Source organism: Ovis canadensis, chromosome 2, assembly GCF_042477335.2.
Source record: "Ovis canadensis isolate MfBH-ARS-UI-01 breed Bighorn chromosome 2, ARS-UI_OviCan_v2, whole genome shotgun sequence".
NCBI classification, from domain to species: domain Eukaryota; kingdom Metazoa; phylum Chordata; class Mammalia; order Artiodactyla; family Bovidae; genus Ovis; species Ovis canadensis.
The window spans coordinates 244,126,263-244,151,157 of NC_091246.1; the positions used below are offsets into that span (position 1 = coordinate 244,126,263).

A 24,895-nucleotide genomic window follows, 5' to 3' on the forward strand; every position below is an offset into this window, starting at 1 on the left:
GCATCCGCCTACAGTGCCAGAGACCTGGGTTCGATCCCTGAGTCAGGAAGATCCCTTGGAGACGGAAATGGCAACCCACTCCAGTATTCTGGCCTGGAAAATCCCATGGACTGTAGCCTACCAGGCTCCTCAGTCTCAGTCCATGGGGTCGCTAAGAGCTGGACAGGACTGAGCGACTTAACACTTCTACCTTCGCAGGTGGCACAGTGGTAAGAGAATCTGCCTGCTAATACCAGAGGTGCTTTGATGTCTGGGTGGGGCAAATCCCGAAGAGGAAATGGCAATCTGTTCCTGTATTGCCTGAATTTTCATGGACAGAGAAGCATGAACACTTTGACTGTTCAATTGAAAACTGAAATTGGAAGTCGCCCGTGGACTGGCCTGCCAGGCCCCACTGTCTATGGGATTTCCCAGGCAAGAGTACTGGAGTGGGTTGCCATTTTGTTCTCTTAGATCTTCGCAACCCAGGGATCGAACCCGGGTCTCCAGCATTGCAGGCAGTCACTTTACTGTCTGAGCCACCATTCAACCATACAATGGGCCCTGAAATTTACCCCCCAATTCAAATAATGAATTCCTAGACACCAGGTTTGAAGCAAATTTTTAGGGGGAAAGGAAACCTGAAAAGTAACCGCCCACCATGTGACACTATCCCAGCAGGTAACCATAACCTTAAATGTGAAACTTCCTAAGAAGTTGGCTTAGTAACTTAGGACCCACCTTTGTTCTTAATCATTATATCCAGGAGTGTAGGTGACATTATCTGGATAAATGAGATTACTGTTCAAAGATGAACCTCATTCAACCCTCTTCTAACTGGTCTCTGGGTTTTCAAACTCAAATGAAGGCAGCAGTGTTAGAGGAAAAATATAATTGCAGGAACAGCTGATTACTAAAATCTTTATGAAACATTTCAAAAAAGTCTTGCGGCAACTTTAAAAAAGGAGTCTCTTCTCTCCGCACAAGTCCATTCTGGCTTGTCCCTTGTCCTGGCTATATCATGGCAGGGATCTCTGAAGACACTGTGTCCAGAGGCTGCCAATGACAGTCCATCAGCGCATCGTACAGCTCCTCGCTCTGCTCCATGAACTCCTTGTTGGCCTCGGTCACATCCAGCTGCGGCATGGGGTCTGGAAGAGAAGCAAGGGTGGCTTCAGGGGCGCAGCACTCAGCAGACACGGGACTCGGTGCCCTTCTCCCCTCTTCCTTGCTGGGGCTGCCAGCCCTGCTGCCTCTGCAGGGTTTGTGAGGATGAGAGCAGGGCAGGGGACAGTCCACCCTCAAACAGCACAGGGTCCATTTGCTTGTGGAGGCTTTCAGGAGTAAATGCTACAGCACCCCATGATTCATCCATGGCTGGCTGAATCCAAGGAGGTGAAGGAATGGAAGGTAGAGAAGGCTGACTACAGGTTACATGTGGATTTATGACTGAGGCTGCGCAGGAGGCCCTAAGCCCTAGTTAATCAAGAAAAGAAAGTAGAAAGTGAAGTCGTGTCCGACTCTTTGTGATCCCATGGACTGTAGCCTGCCAGGCTCCTCCGTGGGATCTCCCAGGCAAGAACACTGGAGTGGGTTGCCATTTCCTTCTCCAGGGGATCTTCCCGACCCAGGGATCGAACCCAGGTCTCCCGCACTGCAGGGAGACTCCTATGGGATTACTTGGTGGCTCCAATGGTAAAGTTAATCAAGGGTCTAACTCTAACTTTACAGAATGTAACATGTAATTAGTACTCAAGTAGTTTTGGCTGTCATTCCATGTTTATTAAACACTACACATACCTGTAACTGTCACATGTCTCAGACTTTCTGGTGTGGTCCTTTTCTGAAATTTGGGTTTGGGAAACCTGATCAAGATTACTAAATCAAGAACAATGAATGTCTAATGAAAGAGCTAGAGTCAAGTACACAAGCTGAAACACCAAGTTCTGTATTGAAAAAAAATTTTTTTTTCTTGATTGCAATAGTGGTATTTGTTCACCAGAAATCATGACAAAATACCTAACAGCTTCCTTTTAAACCCCTAACAAGTAAACTATTCTTAGAAGGGAGTATTACTGAGCACTGAAAATGAACCTCGGTTGCATCCAACTTGGATGAATCTCACAAATAAAATACTGAATGAAAGAAGCAAGACAGTATACACAGCACAGCATTAAAATTCAAAAACAGGCAAAACTAAACCCTGCTATTTAGGGGTGTATAGCTATGTGATAAACCTATAAAGAGAAGGAAGTTTTGTCACTACAAAACTCAGAACAGTAGGGACTTCCCTGGTGGTCCAGTGGGTAAGACTGCACTCCCAAGCCTTTGATTGTGTAGATTACAACAAACAGGAAAATTCTTCAAGAGATGGGAATACCAGACCACCTGACCTGCCTGAGAAATCTGTATGCAGGTTCAGGAAGCAAGAGTTAGAACTGGACATGGAGCAGACTGGTTCCAAATTGGGAAAGAAGTACGTCAAGGCTGTATATTGTCACCCTGCTTATTTAACTTCTAAAGCACAAGCTGGAATCAAGATTGCCGGGACAAATATCGATAACCTCAGATATGCAGATGACACCACCCTTATGGCAGAAAGTGAAGAGGAACTAAAAAGCCTCTTGATGAAAATGAAAGAGGAGAGTGAAAAAGTTGGCTTAAAACACAACAATCAAGAAACTAAGAGCACGGCATCTGGTCCCATCACTTCATGGCAAATAGATGGGGAAACAATGGAAGCAGTGACAGACTTTCTTTTCTGGGCTCCAAAATCACTGCAGATGGTGACTGCAGCCAGGAAATCAAAAGACGCTTGCTCCTTGCAAGAAAGGCTATGACCAACCTACACAATCTATTAAAAGGCAGAGACATTACTTTGCTGACAAAGGCCCATCTAGTCAAAGCTATGGTTTTTCCAATATGGCTCAGATGGTAAAGCGTCTGTCTACAATGCGGGAGACCTGGGTTCAATCCCTGGGTTGGGAAGATCCCCTGGAGAAGGAAATGGCAATCCACTCCAGTACTATTGCCTGGAAAATCCTGTGGACAGAGGAGCCTGGTAGGCTACAGTCCATGGGGTCACAAAGAGTCGGACACAACTGAGCGAATTCACTATGTATGGATGTGAGAGTTGGACTATAAAGAAAGCTGAACACCGAAGAATTGATGCTTTTAAACTGGTGCTGGAGAAGACTCAAGACTCCTTTGGACTGCAAGGTGATCAAACCAGTCAGTCCTAAAGGAAATCAGTCCTGAACATTCACTGGAAGGACTGATGCTGAAGCTCCAATACTTCAGCCACCTGATGCGAAGAACTGCCTCACCGGAAAAGACCCTGATGCTGGGCAAGACTGAAGGCAGGAGAAGGGGACAACAGAGGATGAGATGGTTGGATGGCATCACCAACTCAGTGGACACGAGTTTGAGCAAGCTCTGGGAGTTGGTGAAGGACAGAGAAGCCTGGCATGCTGCAGTCTATGGGGTCACAAAGAGTTGGACACAACTGAGCGACTGAACTGAACTCCCAATGCAGGGGGCCCTGGTTCGATCCCTGGTCAGGGAACTAGATTCCACATGGCACAACTAAAGACTGTGCATGCTGCAACTGCCACCACTAAAAGCTGGTGCAGCCAAATAAATAAGACCCCATGAACTGCAGCACCCCAGGCTTCCCTGTCCTTCACCATCCCCCTGAGATTGCTCAAGCTCATGTCCATTGAGTTGGTGATGCCAACCATCTCATCCTCGGCTGCCCACTTCTGCTCTCAATTATTTCCCAGCATCAGGGTCTTTTTCAATGTGTTGGCTCTTATTAGGTGGCTAAAGTACTGGAGCTTCAACATCAGTCCTTCCAATGAGTATTTAGGGCTGATTTCCTTTAGGACTGACTGGTTTGATTTCCTGGCTGTCTAAGGGACTCTCAATAGTCTTATCCAGCACCATAGTTTGAAAATATCAATTCTTCGGCATTCTGCCTTCTTTATGGTCCAACTCTCACATTCGTCCATGACTACTGGAAAAACCATGGCTTTGACTATATAGACCTTTGTCAGCAAAGTGCCATCTTTGCTTTTTAACACACTGCGTAGGTTTGTCATAGCTTTCCTTCCAAGAAGCAATCATCTAATTTCATGGCTGTGGTCACCATCCGCAGTGATTTTAGAGCCAAAGAAGAGGAAATCTGTCACTGATTCCACTTTTTCCCCTTCTATTTGCCATGAAGTGGCAATCTGCTATCAAAGCCACTATGATAGCCAAAATGACAAATTGTAACTGTTGGTGAGAATGTGGAGAAACGGAAATGCTCCAAGCATTTTTGGACAGGTCTGGCCATTTCTCAAATGGTTAAACAGAGTTTACTATATGATCCAGCAATACACTCCCAGGTATACAGTGAAGAGTACTGAAAACTTGTCCCTGAAAACTTTTCTACATCCACACAAAAACTTACACACGTATGTTCATAACATTATTTATAACAATGAAAGTGGACACAATCCGAATGTCCATCAACTAAATGGATATCCAGAGAATGGAATATTATTCAGCCATAAAAAGAAAGGAATGACACATGCTATAACAGAGGAATCGGAAGTCAAGTCAGAGAGGTCATTCACCAAAGACCACATCTCATACATGACTCCATTTATTTAGAATGTTCAGGATACATAAATCCAAAGGAGGTGAGTGGTTGCCAGGGACAGGATATTGGAGTGACTGCTAGTGGTTTCACGGTATTCTTCACTGGAATTAAACAGGGGTAATGGCTGCACAACTTTGTGGCTATTTTTAAAAACTACTGTACACTTTAAAAGGGTGAATTTTATGTTATGTGAGTTACACCCTCCAAAATAAAAACCAAAAAACCTAGCCGAATTCTTACTGTACATCCTATTGTATTTCAGGAATTTTTTCATTGAGAAATCTTTCTATATCAATATTCTTAGAAAAAGACATGATTTAATAAAACAAAAAATCTAATTAAAATCTTACCAATATTTAATAAATCTATCATTAGATATTTATCTGTATTGATATCACTGTGGGATAAAATCTTTCAGGTGAAGTTGATTTCATGCACATGAACATTTTAAGAATTCTTTGTAGAAAGACAGTATATTTTAATTTGTATTTAAGTACTAGTATTAGCAGTATGATGGTTACATTTTGTGTCAGCTTGGTCAGGGTAGTGGTGACCAGTTGTTTGGTGAAACACTAGTCTAGATATTCTGTAGATGTGATTCACATCTACAAATCAGTTGACTTTAAGTAAAGGTGATTATTCTCAATAATGTGGGTGGGCCTTAGCCAATCAATTAAAGGCCTTAAACTGAGGATTCTCAAAGTAGGCATTCTACCTCTAGGTGCTAATATAGAAATCCTGCCTGAGCCTCCAGCTTGCTGAAGCACATCACAGAGCAATTGGCTCTATTGCTCTGGAGAATCTTGACTAACACAAATAGTATATGCTTAAATTATTTTCTCTTGTGGTTTATAGGCCATTTGAGCTTCTTTTGTAAACTGTTTCCAACTTTCTCAGGTACTCGGTAGAATCAGCCAGTTGGTGCTGAATCAACCAATCAGAGGTGAATCTTTTCACATAAGTACTGTGCCCATTCCTGCAACCAGAGGAATCTCTCTTATAATTCTAATCTAAATTATGAGTTGAAGTTTTGAGCATGTACAGCAGCTCCATATGGGAACTCTAGGAAAGCAGAGCATGACCAGTCTGGCCACTCCATTCAGTGTTGGTAATGGCATATGGGAACAGATTAGTAAAAGGCTCCAGCAAGGGCAAGCATTTTTGCTGCTGCTGTGTTTTGTTTTGGGTGTTTCTGGCCGAGCCACACAGCTCTAGGGATCTCAGTTGACCAGGGACTGAACCTGGGCCATGGTGGTGAAGCACCCGGCACTGGACCGCCAGGGAATTCCCAAGGACAGGTATTTGGGTGTGTAGAAGTGTATGGATGCATGGACAGTATAGCACCCTTCCTCACTTGGATGACAGGGCCTGGAAGATGGCCTGCTGAACCCAAGGTACAGATGAAGAATGACAATCCCTCCTGGGCCCTGTCTCTGTGTGGCGATTAGGTTAAAATGGGAGGCATTAGAGACTTCCCTGGTGGTCCAGTGGTTAGGACTCCATGCTTTCACTGCCAAAGGTGTGGGCTCAATCCCCGATTGGGGAACTAAGATCTGACCACCAAAAAAAAAAAAGAGGGAGGCATTATAACTGTGGTAAAGAGCCTGAAGTCTAGGGCAAGACTGCAGGATTCTAAGACAGTCTACCTCTTGCTACGATGTTGCAACTAAGCTGACCTTGAACACAAAATTTAATTTGTTTCCTCTCCTGTAAAATCAAGATAATTATGGTACTTACTTCAAAACCATTGTGAACACCAAGTGAGTTAATACCTGTATACGTGCTTAGTGTATACTCACATAGTGAAACTTGTTGGCTGTTAACTATTTAAGCTTCAGTTTTCTTTTCTGTAGAATGGGATTTATAAAAATACCTATTCATTGAAGTGTTGATAGGCAGCAGTGCCTGCAAAACTATTATAGCAGTGTTGGCTGTAATAACGGATGATGAAGAAATAAAAAACTCTAAGGAGTCACACACAAATATGGTTATAATCAGGATAATTTCTCTAAAAAGGAGGCAAAAAAGGGCAAGAGACTAAGGCTAGAAAGACAGGGACTCCAGGTTGAGCCTTGCTCCTAACTCACTGTGTGATGAGAAGACCACGTGGACCTCCAGCTCACCATCCCTCTACTGGAGCTGTGTCTGCCCAGCCCACCCCTACGCTCGCTGCTGCCAGAATCAGATGACAACACGGTCCGTGTAGTGCTTTAAAACGCTATGAAGTTTGTTCCATGGCTACGGATGATGTTTCCTTTAAAGGATATTTTGCTTACAGATGACATTTTCCCTATGACCTTCTCTTGAAGAATAATTCTTAAAACAGACTTAAGATTTTAAACTTGGAGTCTTTTTGTACCTTAAAATAAAGCTTTATTTACTTAGAAATCGATGTTTATTTTACTTCTTTAAACCTTAAACCTAACATTCTGTTCAGAAATATGTTGAAAAAAATTTTTTAAAAATTTTTAATAATTTTTTCAAACCTTAGACTCCTTTAAAAGTATAAATATCTCATTTGAAAAAATATGTCTGAAGGTCAGCAATTACTTTGGTTTTACTTTTTCTCTGTTAAATTCAATAAAAAAATCACAACAAATTTTTAATTTTAAATAAGCAATAACGGCTATTACCATGTAGCAAAACTGGGAGGTGATTTTAGTTTCTTCCTTATACTTTACTGTATTTGCCAAACTTTCAATCATAACTATTACTTGAAAGTGAGGAAAATAGGTAATTTAAGATACATGGGGGGAGCTCCTTGGCAGTCCAGTGGTTAAGAATCTGCCTTCTAATGTAGGGGTCTCTGGTTCAGTCCCTGGTCAGGGAACTAGGATTCCGTATGCTGCAGGGCTCCTAAGCCCGCAGGTGACAAACAGCAAGCCTGCACGCTCCAGAGCCTGTGCCCTGCAACTAGAGAAAGACTGCTGGGCTCAGCAACAAAGACTCAGCGTAGCCCATAAAAAGTATGGAAAAAAATTAAAACGTGAAATTAAAAATTATTTTACAGGAATCTGACAACCTGTGCAACAAATATAAGGCAATGGAGTCTTTGGTTCAGACCTACATCTTGGGGTAGACCACCACAAGTCCAGGGAACCTCGGGAGCCCTCCTCCGTCTGTTGCTCCCTGGCGTGATTTGGGATCCACACTCCCCACTCAGGTAACATTCACATCTTACACTGAGTGAAGGGAGTCCTTTCTTACCTTCCAATGCATCATCTCCGACTTCTTCATACGTCTGCCAAGAGACCAGAGAGGTGGGTGAGAAGCACGGTGAAAGCCTGGCCCATGACTAGGATGGCTTGTTTTTAACAAGAGGAATTCCCTCTTCATCTTTCCCTGTCTTTCTGAAGCGCAAGCTCCTGTCCTTAACCACCCCACCCTGGAGACTCACCCAAGTCTCTAGAGGATGTGGGGCCAGACTGGCCAAGTCATGGTTACCTGCATGGTGCTCTGGGTGTAGCCGTACTGGGGATAACTGTAGCTGTAGCTGCCTGTGTTCTGGTCATAGCCCCACTGGGCGTAGTAGTTCTGGTACTGCTGGTAATACTGGTTGTAGCTGTAACTGTACATTTGACTATATTCCACTGGCTTCACACGGCTCCTTAAAGGAAGAAGGAAAAATAAACAAACAAATGAGCAAACATTTCCATGACACTATATGACCGGGACTGTTCTAAGTGCTTTACACAGACTAACTCGTTTAATCCCCACAATGGTGCTATACAGTAAATATATAATTAATCCTATTTCACAGATGAGAAAACTGAGGTACAGAGAGATTACATCATTTGTCCAAAGTCACATAGTGAGTAAGAGATTCAAACCCAGGCAGTCTGATCCCAGAACCCAGCTTTAAAGATAGGAGCTTTGGGGAATTCCCTGGTGTTCCAGTGTTTGGGACTCTGCACTTTAAGTTCCACGGGCCCAGGTTCAATCCCTGATCGGGGCACTGGGATCCTGTGGGCCACAGAGCATGGCCAAATTAAAAAAAAAAAAAAAAAAAAAAGGCACTTCCAATGGTTAGGTTTGTCTCCCTTACAAACTTTATTAGTACTGACTTTTCCCCTTCTCAAGATCTTGGGGAGCTGTTTTTCTGCCAGCCACAAAGGCTCAGAGTAACATGGCCTGGATAATCTGGATTTAGAATGATCCAAGGAGCATTTTCAAATTACAAAATATCTTATCACCTTTTCCCTGCAAAAAACATAAGGTAAGTGTTTCAGGAGCCTGGAACTGTAGTCAGAGACATCATTTGTGGAGTAGGTACTTGGGATTTGTGCCCATTCTTTTTTACATATGGTCTCCTTCTTTAAGCCCCGCACCGTTCTACGACAGAACTATTATTTATTATTTCCTCTGTAAATATGAGAACATAGCCTCTGAACGGTTAAGTGATTCACCCAAGACTACACAGAGGACTGGAGCCAAACTTTAACTCCAAGGCTTGCACCCCAACCACAACACGGTTCATTAGGCACCTGCCCTGCAGACTCAAGTCTCCTATCTGTCTCCCCCTTCCTGCATTCACCAACCAGGGCTGAGGCCCAAGGTCAACAGAAAGCTTTCTTCTCTGATTCCACAGCTACCCCAGTCACTGCTAACCAAAGACAGAATGTCAAGCCTGCAAAAGATCCACTGCTTTCAAAACCTTAAAAAACCACAGGTGATGAGCTCTTCCCAAGTTCCTCGTGTGCTCAGTGTCGGCTTGGTGAGGGCTCAGCCTGAGCAGTTAGGCCGCATCTGACTGCCTTAGCATCACCTCCCGATTGGGCGGCTTGATGAAGTCTGATGGCAGAGATTTCCTCTCCCTGCCCACTGCCAGGCTGAAAACTGCTCATGTTTGCCTCCGTGACCCTACCCTCCTGACCCAGGCATCCAAGGAGTCTGCCACCCTCACGACATGCTCAGGTCACTGAAGGCACAGGGTCTGGGTCTACACATTTCTGTTTCTCCACACTTGGCTTACAAGTCTGACTCTCCAAGGAAACAGATTACTCAATTCTTAGTGCATGAGGGCACCTCCCCAGAGGCAGGCATCAATGCTGACAACAATGCTCAATGAAGAAACAGATGTAACAATATAACGGCTCTGCAGAAGGGACTTTGTTTTTCTTGTTTATAGCTACAACTTCAAAGTCTAGGGCGGGGCTGTGGTTGCAGGGACTCAGTTATCATTGACTGAATAAATGATGACACAGCAGAAACCACCAAAAGAGTAAACATCTGAAGAACTGCCAGACAGAATATGCAATCAAAAGAATATTCCGCAGCTATTAAAAATGTTGTAATGATGACAATTATGCAACTGTATGGCAAAGTGAGTGTGTATACTGAGTAAACTGGGGAAGAAGAGTGAACATTGTTACTGTAATTAAAAATGAAGAAGCAACGAATCTACCACATGTAAACTGACCCGTATGCACGCGGTGTGTGTGCGTCCACATCAATATCTACATTTATACAGAACAGAAGCTTATGGCAAAGCCTGAAAAGGAACCCAGAACTTATAAGCAGTCATCTAGAGTAATAAGGAACTTCTTTCTTTTCAATGTTTTCTTTAATGTTTTTACATATACTGTAGAGTTTAGAACAAATAACATTTGGAGGGGAGAATCGCGGAGGCTAAACTGCAAAGAGCCTCCAAATTTTTTGCTGTCTTAAAAAACACGGCCATTTGGAAGTTCTGCCCAAAGAGTGTAACCACTTATATATACTTTAACACGAAGTTTCTCAGCCTTTGTAAAATTGACTTTTGGGTGGCAGAGGAGAGCATTCTTTGTTCCGGGAGCTGTCCTGTGCACTGCAGGATGTTTAGTAGCATACCTGGCCTGTGCTCATTAGATTCCAGAGGCTCCCCTCTCTCAGTATGGGATGTGACAATCAAATTTATCTTTAGGTGTTGCCAATGTCCTCAAGTTGAGAACCACTGCTTGGGCCAAAGGATGGAGGATTCTATGCAGAGAAAAACTGTCTTATATCTGAGTATAAAACATGCTTGGATATGCACGGGATGAAGGGTTTTCTGCCCAGAGTGACAGGTACAATAGTGATATATATAATATTCTATCCTGCTTATATCATTATTTTTCTTTTGGCCACAAGGCGTGGCTTGTGGCAATTTCCTGTATCATATTCCCTACATCATTAATTCTTAGCCACTCCCATAGCAAGGGGCACTCATAAGAGGTTTGTATGTTTCAACAGCAGCTCTACTGGGCAAAGAGCACACAAACTAAGTTTGCAGAGCCCAGCTGCTTTTCCAGCATTGCTATGGCGATTCTGAACGTGCCTGCCTCCCCGAGTCATAGCTCTCTCCTCAGCTGTAAGCTTCTGCAGGGGCAACAGTGATGCTGGCTCATCTCCAGCACCCAGCCTGGCAAATACTGGGCACTCATTACTTGTGGCCTGCACTGAGTCTCCTGGCAGCCTCCCAATCAGCAAGCGGATGCCCTGATTATCAGCAACCGACAAGGCATGTCTCGGTTCCCACGCCAGCGCAGGACTCACGCTTTGGGGATGGCCACGCTCAGCCGCACTGGTTTAGACCCCAGTCCTATGGCTCCCTGGCACTCTGTCAGGGCTCGCTTCTGTTCCAGCTCATCTGTGAATTTCACAAAACCATAACCCCTGCAGGAAAAAGACACACACGCACTATTTAGATCACAAATGTGATGCAGGTAAAACCAAAGAACGGAAAAGAAGCTGAGAAGGGAGAGAGCACCCATCAAACCACATGGGCAGGCCTGAGCGCCCCATGAAACAGAGAGTTGTCACAGAGCAGTGTGAGACCCCAGCACTGGAGGATCCCACTTTCAGTTCACCAGCCTCCTCCATGCCATCCTGATGTGGCTTCTCCCCAAACAGGAGCTTCCTTCCCAATCTACTGGGAAGTATTATTATTATTATTATAGTAGAAGCAATAGTAGTAACAGTCACAGAAGGCCAAATATTTACGGAGCCTGCCCTGCATGCCAGGTGCTACCCCAGGCACTGGGACTCAGCAGTCACAAGCAGACAAGGTTCCTGCTTTCCTGAACTCATATCCCACTTGGGGATAAATGAATGACAGTTAACATTTAATGACCATTTATTATTTCCCAGGCACTATGCTGAGTATTTTCCCAGTTATCTCAATAAACTGTCCAACAACTTGAAGGGATTATCCACATCTTATTGAAGGCAAAACCAAACTTCAAAGACATTTAATGACTTGCCCGAAGTCATACCAGAAGCAGAATTCAAAGTCCAAGCCCATAACTACTACTCAGATCAAAAAGGAATCTTTCCCAACATGTATGGTATGATCTCACTTATGTGTGGAATCTAAAGTATGATATAAATGAACTTACTTACAAAACAGAGACTCACAGACACAGGAAACATGGTTATCAAAGGTGCAAGAGGGTAGAAAAGGGCTAAATTAGGAGGAGTTTGAGATTAGCAGATATAAACTACTACAGATAAACGAGGTCCTACTGTATAGCATGCTGCTGCTAAGTTGCTTCAGTCGTGTCCGACTCTGTGCGACCCCATAGACAGCAGCCCACTAGGCTCCTCTGTCCCTGGGATTCTCCAGGCAAGAATACTGGAGTGGGTTGCCATTTCCTTCTCCAATGCATGAAAGTGAAGTCGCTCAGTCGTTGCCGACTCTTAGCAACCCCATGGACTGTAGCCTACCAGGCTCCTCCGTCCATGGGATTTTCCAGGCAAGAGTACTGGAATGGGTTGCATATGGAACCATATATATTCAATATCCTGTAATAAATGATAACGGAGAAAAAAAATATATATATAAACCCTTAAGGTCTTTCCACTTTTAAAGTAAAAATAATAAAAAAAAAGGAAATACCTATAAAGCATTCTCTATTGATTTAATACATCATTTCATCCTCACACCAACTCCCATAAGATGCAGATACCATTCCACAGATGAGGAAACAGGCGCAGAGGTTCAGGTAACTTGTCTGCTGCATAATCCCTGGGCAGTACTGAGGCTGGGATTTGCACCAGGCGGTTTGGCTCCAGAGCCTGAGCCTTCACCACCTCGTTATCACACCCTCAGCTATGAGATACATGCTGCAGCCAACAGGGTAGGCATCAAGAAGAGTAAGGCCTTACTTAGACACGCCTGTCTGGTCCAAAACCACCTTGCCTCCCCGGCAGGAGGGGTAGACTTTGACGAAGAACTCATACAGCATGCCATCGTCCACATCTGGGGTCAGATCCCCCACAAAGAGGGAGTATTCAGGGCTGAGAAGAGAGAACGAGATTCAGACACAAAGGAGAAAACTTCTGTTCTTATGAGCTCTCTTGGCCCATTCTAGGTAAACCTCTTCTGTGCCGCGTCAGAGAACACCACATCTGATGGGTCCTTAACCTAGTCCTAATTTGTTTCCTCTGGCAGTCCTGGTAGAAGAGTTTCGGAAGGAGTCTCCTGCCCCAAGCCCCTCACCCACTGAATAAAGCCTATCTGGCTTCCAGCTTCACATGCGTGCAGACCAGGGGCCAAGTCAGAGATGCGCAAAAGATAAAGCCAGAGATCCTGCAGTCACTGCGTACTTTTAATCCAAACGGTGAAAAGCACAGGAGCATGAGAACTGAACCTTCTCCCCTGGAGATGGGCTAACATGAAATCCCTCAGCTTTCAGGACAGGGCCAGCAAAATCTTCTGTGAGGCCACACAGTAGCTATTGGAGGCTCTGGGGCACCTCTCATTTCTGTTGTCTTTTGTCTGTTTCCACAATCCTTAAAAAATGCAAGGGGGGCCAGGGGGCCTTCCCTGGTGGCCCAGTAGTTAAGTCACTTAAGTAGTTAAGGTAGTCCACTTTCATTGCAGGGGGCATAGAATCGACTCCTGGTCAGGAAGCTAAGACCCCACAAGCAGAGCAGCATGGCCAAGTAAACAAATGAATAGTTTAAAATATAGAGCAAATTTCCTGGCGGTCCAGTGGTTACGACTCTGTACTCTTACTGTCGACGGCCTGGGTTTAATCCTGGTTGGGTAACTAGGATCCTGCAAACCGTGAGGCACCGCCAAAAAAAAAAAGTAAAAAAACATTTTTAGCTTTCAGGTAATGACAAAATTAGGTCAGTTTGCCAACCCCCGTAATGGAACAATAAACTCATTATTATTTTATTTCAGGTATGATACATATTCCTTGCCTAAGATCAGAATAAAAAGAAAAATAAAATACCAATAACCCAACTCAAAGGGAATCACCATGAACACCTTGATATGCATTTTTGTTGTTTTGCTTTAGCTTCTTCCTTTGAATTTATAAAAACTGGATACAACTCATTTGTTTCTAGCATTTTTTTCACTTACAGGATCTCACCAACATCTTGACATGTGAGTATTCTGCTACAACATGACACCTTAACGGATTCACAATATTCCAAAAAATGGACATATTGTAACTTAACAATATGTCCCACTTTCCTATTATTAGATTACTTGGATTTCCCCCCAGTTTTGCCCATTATATGTAGTATCTCAATGAACATTTTCTTTTTTAAAAAAAACTTTTACTGTAGTTGATACACAATGCTGTGCTAACTTCAGGTGTACAACAAAGTGAATCAGTTTCTACATACACACATATGCATTCTTCAATATTCTTTTCCCATATAAGCCATTACAGGGTATCAAGTAGGGCTCCCTATGCTATACAGTAGGTCCTAATTAGTTACCTATTTTATATACACTAGTGTGTACAAGTCACTCCCAACTTCCCAATTTATTCACTGCGTCCCCTTATCCCCTGGTAACCATGATTTTGTTTTCTACATCTGTGGCTCTATTTCTGTTTTATAAGTAAGTTCTTTTTTATGATTCCACATATAAGTGATATTACACGATATCAAGGCTAATCTTTACACATGCGTGCTAGGTCACTTCAGTCGTGTCTGACTCTGTGTGATTCTATGGACTGTGTAGCCCACCAGGCTTCTCTGTCCATGGGATTCTCCAGGCAAGAATATTGGAGTGGGTTGCCACGCCCTCCTCCAGATCTTCCCAACCCAGGGATCAAACCTACGTCTCTTATGTCTCCTGCATTGGCAGGTGGGTTCCTTACCACTAGTGCCACTTAGGAATAATCTTTACACATATCCATGAATAAATACTGAAAAGCAGAATTATGGATTCAAAGGGTATAAATCTATCTAAAGCTTTTGATACATTGTTCTCCAGCTTTCAAAGCAATCTGAAATGCTCGATACATTTATGTTGCTACAGCAATTCTTACTGAATAAAATGTCATTACCATGGGCAGTCACGGGACTAGGAGAGGGAGCAAATACCGAGAAGACAGGGGCCTTGACATGAGCAAACTGGAAGCATCCCCAACAGGGATGGGAGGGCTTGGCCTTCAGGAGGGAAGCAAACTGGGGCCAAACTCAGCTCCCCATCCTCCTCTCTGGAAGTGACCAGCACAGTGAACACATCTTGTCTCTATTTAGACATTTCCCAGGACTTGAAGCTACCTGGTGGCTACTCTCTACTTACCTGTTATCTGGCTGTTTCCCATAAGTGGCGTAATTCAGTTTAAAACGCTTTGCCTGAAAATTTAAAAAGAAACAAACTAAAACAGAGAAAGGTGTTTCAAGAATCAACAATTTTTGGAAAAAAACTGAAATAAATTACCTTGGCCAAAACATCTCCCCCTCTCTAAGCCTCAGCCTTTTCTCTTGTTTAAAAGGAGGGGGATGCACGGATGACCGCTAAGGGCACTGCCAGCTCCATGGTTCTATGAGCCCAGGTGTGCCAGCGTGGTGCAGCTGTAAGCTAAGTAACTGTGGGAAGAGCAGAATGCAACTCTCTTGAAACGTGTCCTCACAGCTGCCAGCCTGTTCTACTTTGTCAATCAAGCAAGAGGTCTAGAGGTTCAAGTCTTCTGTGAAGGGAGGCAGCGGTGCAGAGCGGAAAGGGCACGGGTTTTAGAGGCAACCAATCTTCGGTCTGCATCCTGGCTCTGCCACTTACTACCTGTGTTGCCTTGGGCAAGTTATTCCATCTCCCTGAGCTTCAGTTTCCTGGTCTGTCAAAGATAACAATGTCTACTGTTTAGGGTTGTTATAGGATTAAATAAAATATATGGTAGGGATTCAACAAATGACAGTTATCCATGGTAACAAAAATGGCAACATTATCATTATCTAAGTGTGCTTACAGGTGTGGCTCCTGGAAGGGGCTTCCCGTTGATTTTATGCAAACACTTCTCAGCTGTGGCCAAATCTGCGAATTCTACAAAGCAGTAGCCAGCCGGGATCCTGGAGAGAAAACAGAAAAAGGGAATGGTTAAAGATCTGATACCCAGGACTTTGACAGTGATTGTGTGGCTAAGACTCTGAGCTCCCAATGCAGGGGACCTGGGTTCCATCCCTGGTCAGAGAGCTAGATCCTATATGCCACAACTAAGTATTTGTATGCAGCAACTGAAACCAGGTACAGCCAAATAAATAAATATTTTTAAAAAAGGAGGGGTATGGGAAAGTTCAAGAGGGAGGAGAGATAGGATATATGTTTAATTATGGTTGATTCAAGTTGTTGTACGGCAGAAACCAACACAACACTGTAAAGCAATTTTCCTCCTATTAAAAAATTAGAAAAAAGAGTAATTCAAGCTTTCACAGACAGACAGACACACACGCACACACAAGATGTGATACCTAGATGAGAGACTGAGTCTGAGCTGGAGGGCAGGAAAAAATGTTTTTCTCATGACAGCCCATATTATTTTTGTTCCATGCTATACTCCAGTTCAGAATTTATAGACCTGAGTATAAGTACTGCCAATCCAGGCCAGTACCAGACTCATTTAGTAAGTCATTTATTCATGTACTGTATCGCCTATGAAGAACTCTTGCCAAAAAGGTTTCCTGGGACTTCCCTGGTGGTCCAGTGGCTAAGACTCCAAGCTCCCAAGCAGGGGGCGTGGGTTCCATCCCTAGTCAGGGAACTAGATCCCACCTGCCGCAACTAAGAGTTCGAATGCCACAACTAAAGATCCTGCACAATTGAAGACTGAAGATCTCGTGTGCCCTAACTCAGTCCTGGCACAGCCGAAAAAAAATATTCCTATGCAACCCAAGCAAACTTTCAGATCTAATGTCCAGCTTACAGGAAATCTTAGGAACAGAACAAATAAAACACTATGACAAGGAAACAAATAAATCAAGAATGTAGGACCAGAATCCAGAATGTAGAACCTAATGTAAGACAATCTTACCTCTTCAAAAAGTCGTCATTCTGAGAAAAGAAAGAAGTGGGCATTTCTACAGTAAAAAGAGACAAATGCAATACAGGATCTGATCTCTGACTGGATCCTAATTCATTAAAAAACAATACTCAAATATTTAGAATGTCATAATGCCTATAATTTACTTCCATGTGGTTCAGCAAAAAGAAAACATCAATCTACTTAAATCTCTACAGACACTTAGATAAGGAGAATATAGCAACATATTAACAATTTTTGAAATTAGGTGGTGGTTACATGAGTGTACATTGTACTCTTTGTAAATTTAAATTTTTCGTAATTTATAGTTTTTTTGATAAACTACCACCAGCCAGGCAGATAGAGTTGAAGAACATGGCACCTGACCTTAAGAAACTTAAAATCTAGTTGGACAAAGTAAATCCACGGACCAGACCTAATTGTGGGGATATGTGTGAGATTCTTGGTGGTCTACTTTTAAAGCATTACTAAGGGACAGAAGGGACTTTATTTTTCTGGGCTCCAAAAATCACTGCAAATGGTGACTGTAGCCATGAAAGTAAAAGACGCTTACTCCTTGGAAGGAAAGTTATGACCAACCTAGACAGCATATTAAAAAGCACAGACATTAATTTGTCAACAAAGGTCCATCTAGTCAAGGCTATGGTTTTTCCAGTAGTCATGTATGGACGTGAAAGTTAGACTATAAAGAAAGCTGAGTGCCGAAAAATTGATGCTTTTGAACTGTGGTGTTGGACAAGACTTTGGAGAGTCCCTTGAACTTCAAGGAGATGCAACCAGTCCATCCTAAAGGAGATTGGTCCTGGGTGTTCATTGGAAGCACTGATGTTGAAGCTGAAATTCCAATACTCTGGCCACCTGATGCAGAGAGCTGACTCATTTGAAAAGATCCTGATGCTGGGAAAGATTGAGGGCAGGAGGAGAAGGGGATGACAGAGGATGAGATGGCTGGATGGCATCACAGACTCAATGGACATGGGTTTGGGTCAACTCTGAGAGTTGGTGATGGACAGGGAGGCCTGGCATGCTGCGGTTCATGGGGTCGCAAAGAGTCAGACACGACTGAGAGACTGAACTGAAATGAAGGGACATAAGTAGGTAGATGTGGCTAGATCCTCTGATATTCCTTCCTTCTAAGAGATTTATACTGAAAACAGTTTTCCTTAACAGCATTCTTAAATCTATCACCAGTGAAAGAAATCAGACTTTTCTGGAACTACGATACTCAATTCAAATAACCTTATGGACACCAAGCCAAAAGGTATGGGCAAGGGAAGTACCAGAGCCCAGGGATCTAAGAACACAGTCTATGAGCTCCATAAATGTTACTGCTTAGAAGAACGGTGGGGCAAATCTGTGTTTTCTGTCTTGTGTGTGCTAGAATTTAAGCCGATGCAAAGACCACCACCAGTAAGAGCTGACTGTTACTGAGCAGTCACTGCAGGCCAAGCACTGTGCTCGCCAATTCACATGCACCACCTCATCTAATTCTCACAGAAAAACTCCATGAGGGAAGCAAACTACTGCCCCCATTTAGATACGGAGACTGAGACTCAGGATCATACAAGAGGCCTTAAACTACACAGCTGGTATTTGCCAACGGCTGGACTTGAGTTCAGGATAATCTGACTATATTCCTTCCCCAGCAGTTTATTATGAAAAATTCTGAACATAATAATTAAAAGAGCTGCCACAGCAAACACCTTTATATATATATATATATATACACACACACACCTACCACTTTTTAAAAAATATTTACTTAAAAAAAAAAATTTACTTTACCAAGTGATAATCCATCCATCCACATCCTTACCCATTTATCATCCTTTTCTGTTTTTGTTGATTTTTTTTTAATAATGAAAGTATAACATTTACAGGAGATGGAAAATACAGGTATCATCCTTATTTTCTGATACATTTCAAAGTAAGTTGCAGATATTGGTACATTTTTCTCAATTATTTTAACATGCTTATTATTAACTAGAGTTCAATTACTGTGTACAGTTTTTTCCTTTTAAGTTACACGCAATGAAATGCACAAATTCTGCTAGATGCAGAGTTATTTCCACCACAGATTAATTTTGTGTATTTTAGAACTGACTCAGTGGAAAGATCTTGATGCTGGCAAAGAATAAAGGCAAAAGGAAAAGAGGGTGGCACAGGATAAGATGGCTAGATAGCATCACCAACTTAAACAACGTGAACTTAACCAAATTCTGGAAATTGTATGCCATATACTGTATACGTATACCATACATATACATAAACTGTATGTGTATGTATACCAGTCATATACTATATGACTATACAAGTATTTATATATTTACCTATTCAGATACCTGGACTGCAGTTTGGGGCCAACATGCTATGGGGCTTCCCAGGTGGCACAGTGGTAAAGAATCCACCTGCCAATGCAGGAGATGCAAGAGATGCAGGTTCAATCCTGGGCCCGGAAGATCCCCTCAAGTAGGAAATGGCAACCCACTCCTGTATTCTTGTCGGGAAAATACCGTAGGCTGAGAAGCAACCAAGAGCTGGACACAACTGAGGGACTGAGCTCGTAGGCATGCACGCGCACGCACACACCACACAAAATGTGCTATACGTATTCAAGTCCTTTTCATGGTAGTTACACACTTTCATTTCTCTTGAGTAAATACCTAGGACTAGACTTGCTAAGGAAAAGGCAGTGGCACCCCACTCCAGTACTCTTGCCTGGAAAATCCCATGGATGGAGGAGCCTGGTGGGTTGCAGTCCGTGGGGTTGCTAAGAGTCGGACACGACTGAGTGACTTCCCTTTCACTTTTCATTTTCATGCATTAGAGAAAGGAAATGGCAACCCACTCCAGTGTTCTTGCCTAGAGAATCCCAGGGATGGGGGAGCCTGGTGGGCTGCAGTCTATGGGGTCGCACAGAGTCGGACACGACTGAAGGGACTTAGCAGCAGCAGCAGCAGCAGACTTGCTAAGGCAGATGTATTGAAGATGTATGGACTTTCCTGGTGGTCCAGTGGTTAAGAATCCACCTACCGATGCAGGGGACACGGGTTCCATCCCTGTTCAGGGAAGATCCCACATGCCTCAGAGCAATTAAGCCCATGTGCCACAACTACTGAAACCCACTTGAGCAGAGCCCCTGCTCTGCAACGAGAAGCCACTGCAATGAGAAGCTTGCGCGCTAGAGAGCAGCCCCCACCCACAGCAACTAGAGAAAGCCCGTGCTCAGCAACAAAGACCCAGCGCAGCCAAATATCAAGGTTTTTTTTTTTTTTTTGAAAGGAAAAAAATTAAAAAGATACTGCCAGATACTTGTCCCCAGTGGCTGTAACATTTTCTAGTCCCACCAGTGATGGAAGAGATGTGGTTACTCCACATGCAACTGTATTCTTTTTGTTCTTTGCTGAATTAAAAAAATTGTTGTTAAGGATTACATTACATTGGAAAAGGTTATGGCAACTCACTCTAGTATTCTTCCCTGGAGAATCCCACAGACAGAGGAGACTGGTGGGCTAGTCCATGGGATTGTAGAGTCAGGCACGGCTGAGCACACACAGTTACATAAAATGTTATCATTTTAACCATTTTTTAACTGTACAGTTCTGTGGTATTAAGTATTTTGCAACCAATCACTACATTCTTAAGCACTATGCTTTACTGTGCATTACTTTTTCTTGGGTCTTACTCTTTCCCTGTATTTTGTTCCTTGTTTTAAATTCACATTTATTTATCTTACAGTATTCTCATAAAGCACTTCAAAGTCTTTGTCATATGAGGCAGAGTGCACATGTAATATGTATGTCGGTGCCACCATAAAAAACAGCTAGGGTTTAGTAATCAGTGGTGGCTATTTCTTGTTTAGTCGCTAAGTCATGTCCTACTCTTTTGTGACCCCATGGATTATAGCTCCCCAGGCTCTTTTGTTCATGGGATTTCCCAGGCATATGGGAGTTGGTTGCCATTTCCTATTCCAGGGGATATTCCTGACCCGGGGATTGAAGCCAAGTCTCCTGCATTGGCAGGAAGATTCTTTACCACCCAGTCATCAGGGAAGCCCAACGGCAGGAAAGGATGATTCCAATTCTTAATAAAGATTAAAATGTGAGAACCTATGTCAGTGTTTTGGAAAGTATTACAGAATGTATTTTCATGCCAGTAGCTGATTTATCAGGGTTTTCTGTCTATAAGAAAGTACCTGTTTACCAAACAGCCAAAGACTAGGCCGCACTTCATATCTCCCATCATTTTTCAACTGACTGATGCTTTAGCAAGCTGCTTTAGTACTCCGCACAGAGTAGATACTCACTAAACACTGTCTTTTTTTTTTCTTTATGTGAAAGTATTCTTCACATTTTGTTTTGTGTAAGTATTTACTGTCTCATTCCTCTATTAGAATGTAGTAATATCCATAAGAAGAGGGACTATTTCTGGGTTATTTCAGCCATGTGTCCAGGAAATCTAGAACAGTAGCACATAGGTAGTGTTTCACATGAGAGTTAAGGGTACTCATGAACTTGGAGAACACAGCTGAATTAGAGTCCTGGCTTCTCATTTAAAAGCTGTGTATATTTAAGACAGCTATTAAGCTTCTTTAATAACAATACTTAGCTCAGAGGTTTTTGTGATTTTAAAGTGCTTATTACCTAGCAGATCATAATCTATTTATATTTACCAAGCATATACCATATGCCAGACATTGTGGTAAACCTTGACCATGAATTAATGGCACTTAATCCTCACCAGGGCTCTATGAGGTAGGTGCTTTCATTATGCCTATTTTTACAGACAAGAGGGAGAGATTAAGTCAATTGCTCAAAGTCACACACAGCACACAAGAGCTTTCAAACCCAGACTGGCTCAAGTCATCTGTACACCACCAAATGTTAACATCATTATGACAACTACTACTAGGGGTCAAAGCCCTGACCCTCCGCGATGTTAACCTTCTCTTGAATGACACACGCAGCGCGATCTATAAAGCAGAACGAGGACTGAAGTAAGAGGACAAACCCAGTGAGGCGGTTTCGGATAATTTTGACGCTCATCACTGTCTCCCCCATGGTAGCAAAGGCTCTGGAGATGAAGTTCTCATCCATGTAGGGCTCCAGCTGCGTAAACACAAGAGCAGAGCGGGTCGGGCCACATCCAGACTCCTCGTTTTCCGGATCCGGAGCCCCTCCGCCCTCAGCCCGGGGTGGGCTGCACGCTGCTGGCGGGCGGGAGTGGGGTTGGGGGTGTGGGGGAAGAGGTTTCCATGCGCAGAATGACCTGAACCCCCGCGTTCCCCGTCCCTCGCCTTCTTTAAATGTGCTCCTTTGTCGAAGCCGCCCCCCTGGGATGGAGGAATCCATCCCTCCAGTCCCAGAACCAGGGGCGCTCTTCAACCCTTAGGATTCCTCCCATTCTATCCGCCCCCAAACCCTCCTTTTCCCCTCCGCGAACCCAGGCGGGGCCCCCAAGACCCCTCCCCCTCCGAGTCAGCCCCCTTCACCAACACGCTGGGACTCACTTGGGCGTCACCTAAGAGAACTGCCCCTCTCCAAGCACTTTGAGGACCCGTCCCCTCAGTCTTGGCCCCCCGGCACCTAAAATAACTGGGACTCGCGCCAGCGTCGCCTAAAACTCCCCTCCCCATTCACGTCCACCCTTTTGGAGATTCGAGGGCCCTCCCCACTCGGCCCCTTTCTTCCTCGCGACGCTAACATTCCTGCGCCACAGACCCGGGAAGCCGCCCTCACTCACGTCGCCCATCCACAGGCTGGCCGCCATGCCCGCGGCCCCGCAGGGACTCTGTGGGCCCCCGGAGCTGGCGCGGACGCGGGAGCCGCGGAACCGGGACCTCCACGGAGCATGCGCCTCGACCGCCTTCTGCGCATGCTCCGCAGCTCGGCGCACCGGACCGCGCCCGCGTGCTGCTCCGGGTCTTTCCGGCTCCCGGCGGGCAGGTCCCAAGACTGGAGCCCGCGGGAGGGGGCGGGGCAGACCCTGCCCTGCGCTAGGCTGTGGGTGGAGCTGGTGCCTAGCTTTCTCGGGTTTCTATTTAAACTCACACGTACAGATAAAATTACAGAATTTTACGCTCCTTGTAAAAAAAAAAAAAGCAAATATAAAAACTTTTTTTTTCCCCTTCAAGTAAAAGATCTCCTCTGGGAGTCTGGGCGATTCAGTTCCACTCACTCAGGCAAATTACTGACTGGTCCGCTCCAGCTACCCCTTCACACTGCATTTCCCAGTTTGCAAGAGATTTCTGTTGACTGCTGCGCTGGGATTCTTCCATCATTCCCTGGGGAGCAGGGAGGGCAGAATTACAGTGAGTGTAAATTGGGGCAACTGTGTCATCTCAAACCAATCAGTCTCAAGTCTTGTCACTTTCTGGCGTCTCACTTCTACACTAATCCAAACCACCAGTTCTAACCTGTCCCCAAACAGTGACCTGCCACAGAAGGCTCTCAGCAAACACCATTTCTAGATAATCCTGACAATTTGACTTCTAATCTGAGTGTCCCAAGCCTTCACCTCAGTTTAATACCCATTTCCTAGAATGTGAAACTTCTATGAGAATTGTCATCTCCAGGTGTGAAAATCACTCCAAGTGCTTGAGGACCCATTTCTGAGGCTCCTTCTGGGCTGATGGGCCACTTCAGCCCTTCCTTGACAGTATACAAATCCCAAACTTGGGGTGTTTGGACCCAAAGACAAGCACTGGTGGATCCAGCCTTAGATCCAATCACAAGTTGCCAAATTTCCAGTTTTATTCTGTTCACTTCCACAGTAGTGTAGTGTTTAGGTGCTCTGACTATAGATTTGAACAAATAGAGCCCAAATCCCAGCCCTCCTCACCATTTTGGGAAATAGCAGCACTTGGTTCCCCTGCTGGCTCAGTGGTAAGGAATCCACTGGCCAGTGCAGGAGACACAGGTTCCATCTGTATATGCGGAAGATTCCCTGGAGAAGGAAATGGCAACCCTCTCCAGTGTTCTTGCCTGGGAAATAACCACGGAAGGAGGAACCTGGTGGGCTATAGTCCAAAGGGTCGAAGAGTCAAACTCGAGTTAGCAACTAACCACCACAACAAATAGCAGTGCTTACCTTGTGGCAACCCACTCCAGTACTCTTGCCTGGAAAATCCCACGGACTGAGGAGCCTGGTAGGCTATAGTCTATGGGGTCGCAAAGAGTCGGACCCGACTGAGACTTCACTTCACTTCACCTTGTGCCATGTTTTGCTTGGCCAAGCAGTGTGGCATGTGGGATCTCAATTCCCAGACCAGGGATCAGACCCATGGCCCCTGCATTGGAATCGTCTTCACCACTGGCCCACCCGCGAAGTCCCAAACTGTGTTTGTTGTGAGGAGAAAATGACAAGTTGGAAAAACATTTGGCCTAATGCCTGGCTTCTAATAAGTCCTCCAACACGGCAGTTGGAGGCCTTTGAATTATAACTGATAAATAGTACTATCTGCCAAACCCTGTGCTTTTTGCTTACTATTTTTAAATTTCATTTTACATGTGGAAAATTTTTACATATTTATTTTTAATTTAGAATGTTAAGTTTTATCAGATAGGATTCCTTCTTTGCTGTTTCTAATCAAATTTCCACGAGAATGTTGGGGATATGTTAGACATCTTTGTTGGCAAAGTAATGTCTCTGCTTTTTAATATGCTGTCTAGGTTGGTCATAGCTTTTCTTCCAAGGAGCAAGTGTCTTTTAATTTCACCAACAAAGGTCCATATAGTTAAAACTCTGGTTTTTCCAGTAGTCATGTATGGATGAGTTGGACCATAAGGCTAAGTGCCGAAGAATCAATGCTTTTGAACTGTGGTGCTGGAGAAGACTCTTAAGAGTCCCTTGGACGGCAAGATCAAACCAGTCAGTCCTAAAGGAAATCAGTCCTGAATATTCATTGCAAGGACTGATGTACCTGATGCAAAGAACTGACTCATTGGAAAAGACCGTGATGCTAGGAAAGCTTGAAGGCAGAAGGGGACAGAGGATGAGATGGTTGGATGGCATCAAGGACTTGATG

General features: G+C 44.0%; 1 protein-coding gene across 3 annotated transcripts; it reads right to left on the reverse strand.

Moving 5' to 3' along the window:
- Nucleotides 1–854: 854 nt before the first annotated feature.
- TRNAU1AP (tRNA selenocysteine 1 associated protein 1) lies at nt 855–23,111 on the reverse strand. 3 transcript variants are annotated; one of them, XM_069578827.1, is made up of 9 exons: nt 22,612–23,111; nt 21,880–21,977; nt 15,802–15,901; nt 15,138–15,190; nt 12,749–12,880; nt 11,138–11,257; nt 8,069–8,231; nt 7,832–7,865; nt 855–1,130 (listed from the first exon to the last, which is right to left on the reverse strand). In XM_069578827.1, exons 1-9 carry the CDS (start codon nt 22,636–22,638, stop codon nt 994–996), a joined length of 864 nt encoding a protein of 287 aa, XP_069434928.1. In that variant the 5' UTR covers nt 22,639–23,111; the 3' UTR covers nt 855–993. The 3 variants fall into 3 exon arrangements, with proteins under 3 accessions (XP_069434928.1, XP_069434929.1, XP_069434930.1); XM_069578828.1 differs by lacking the exon at nt 11,138–11,257 and having other exon boundaries at nt 22,612–22,829; XM_069578829.1 differs by lacking the exon at nt 12,749–12,880 and having other exon boundaries at nt 22,612–22,792.
- Between the last annotated feature and the right edge of the window lie 1,784 nt (nt 23,112–24,895).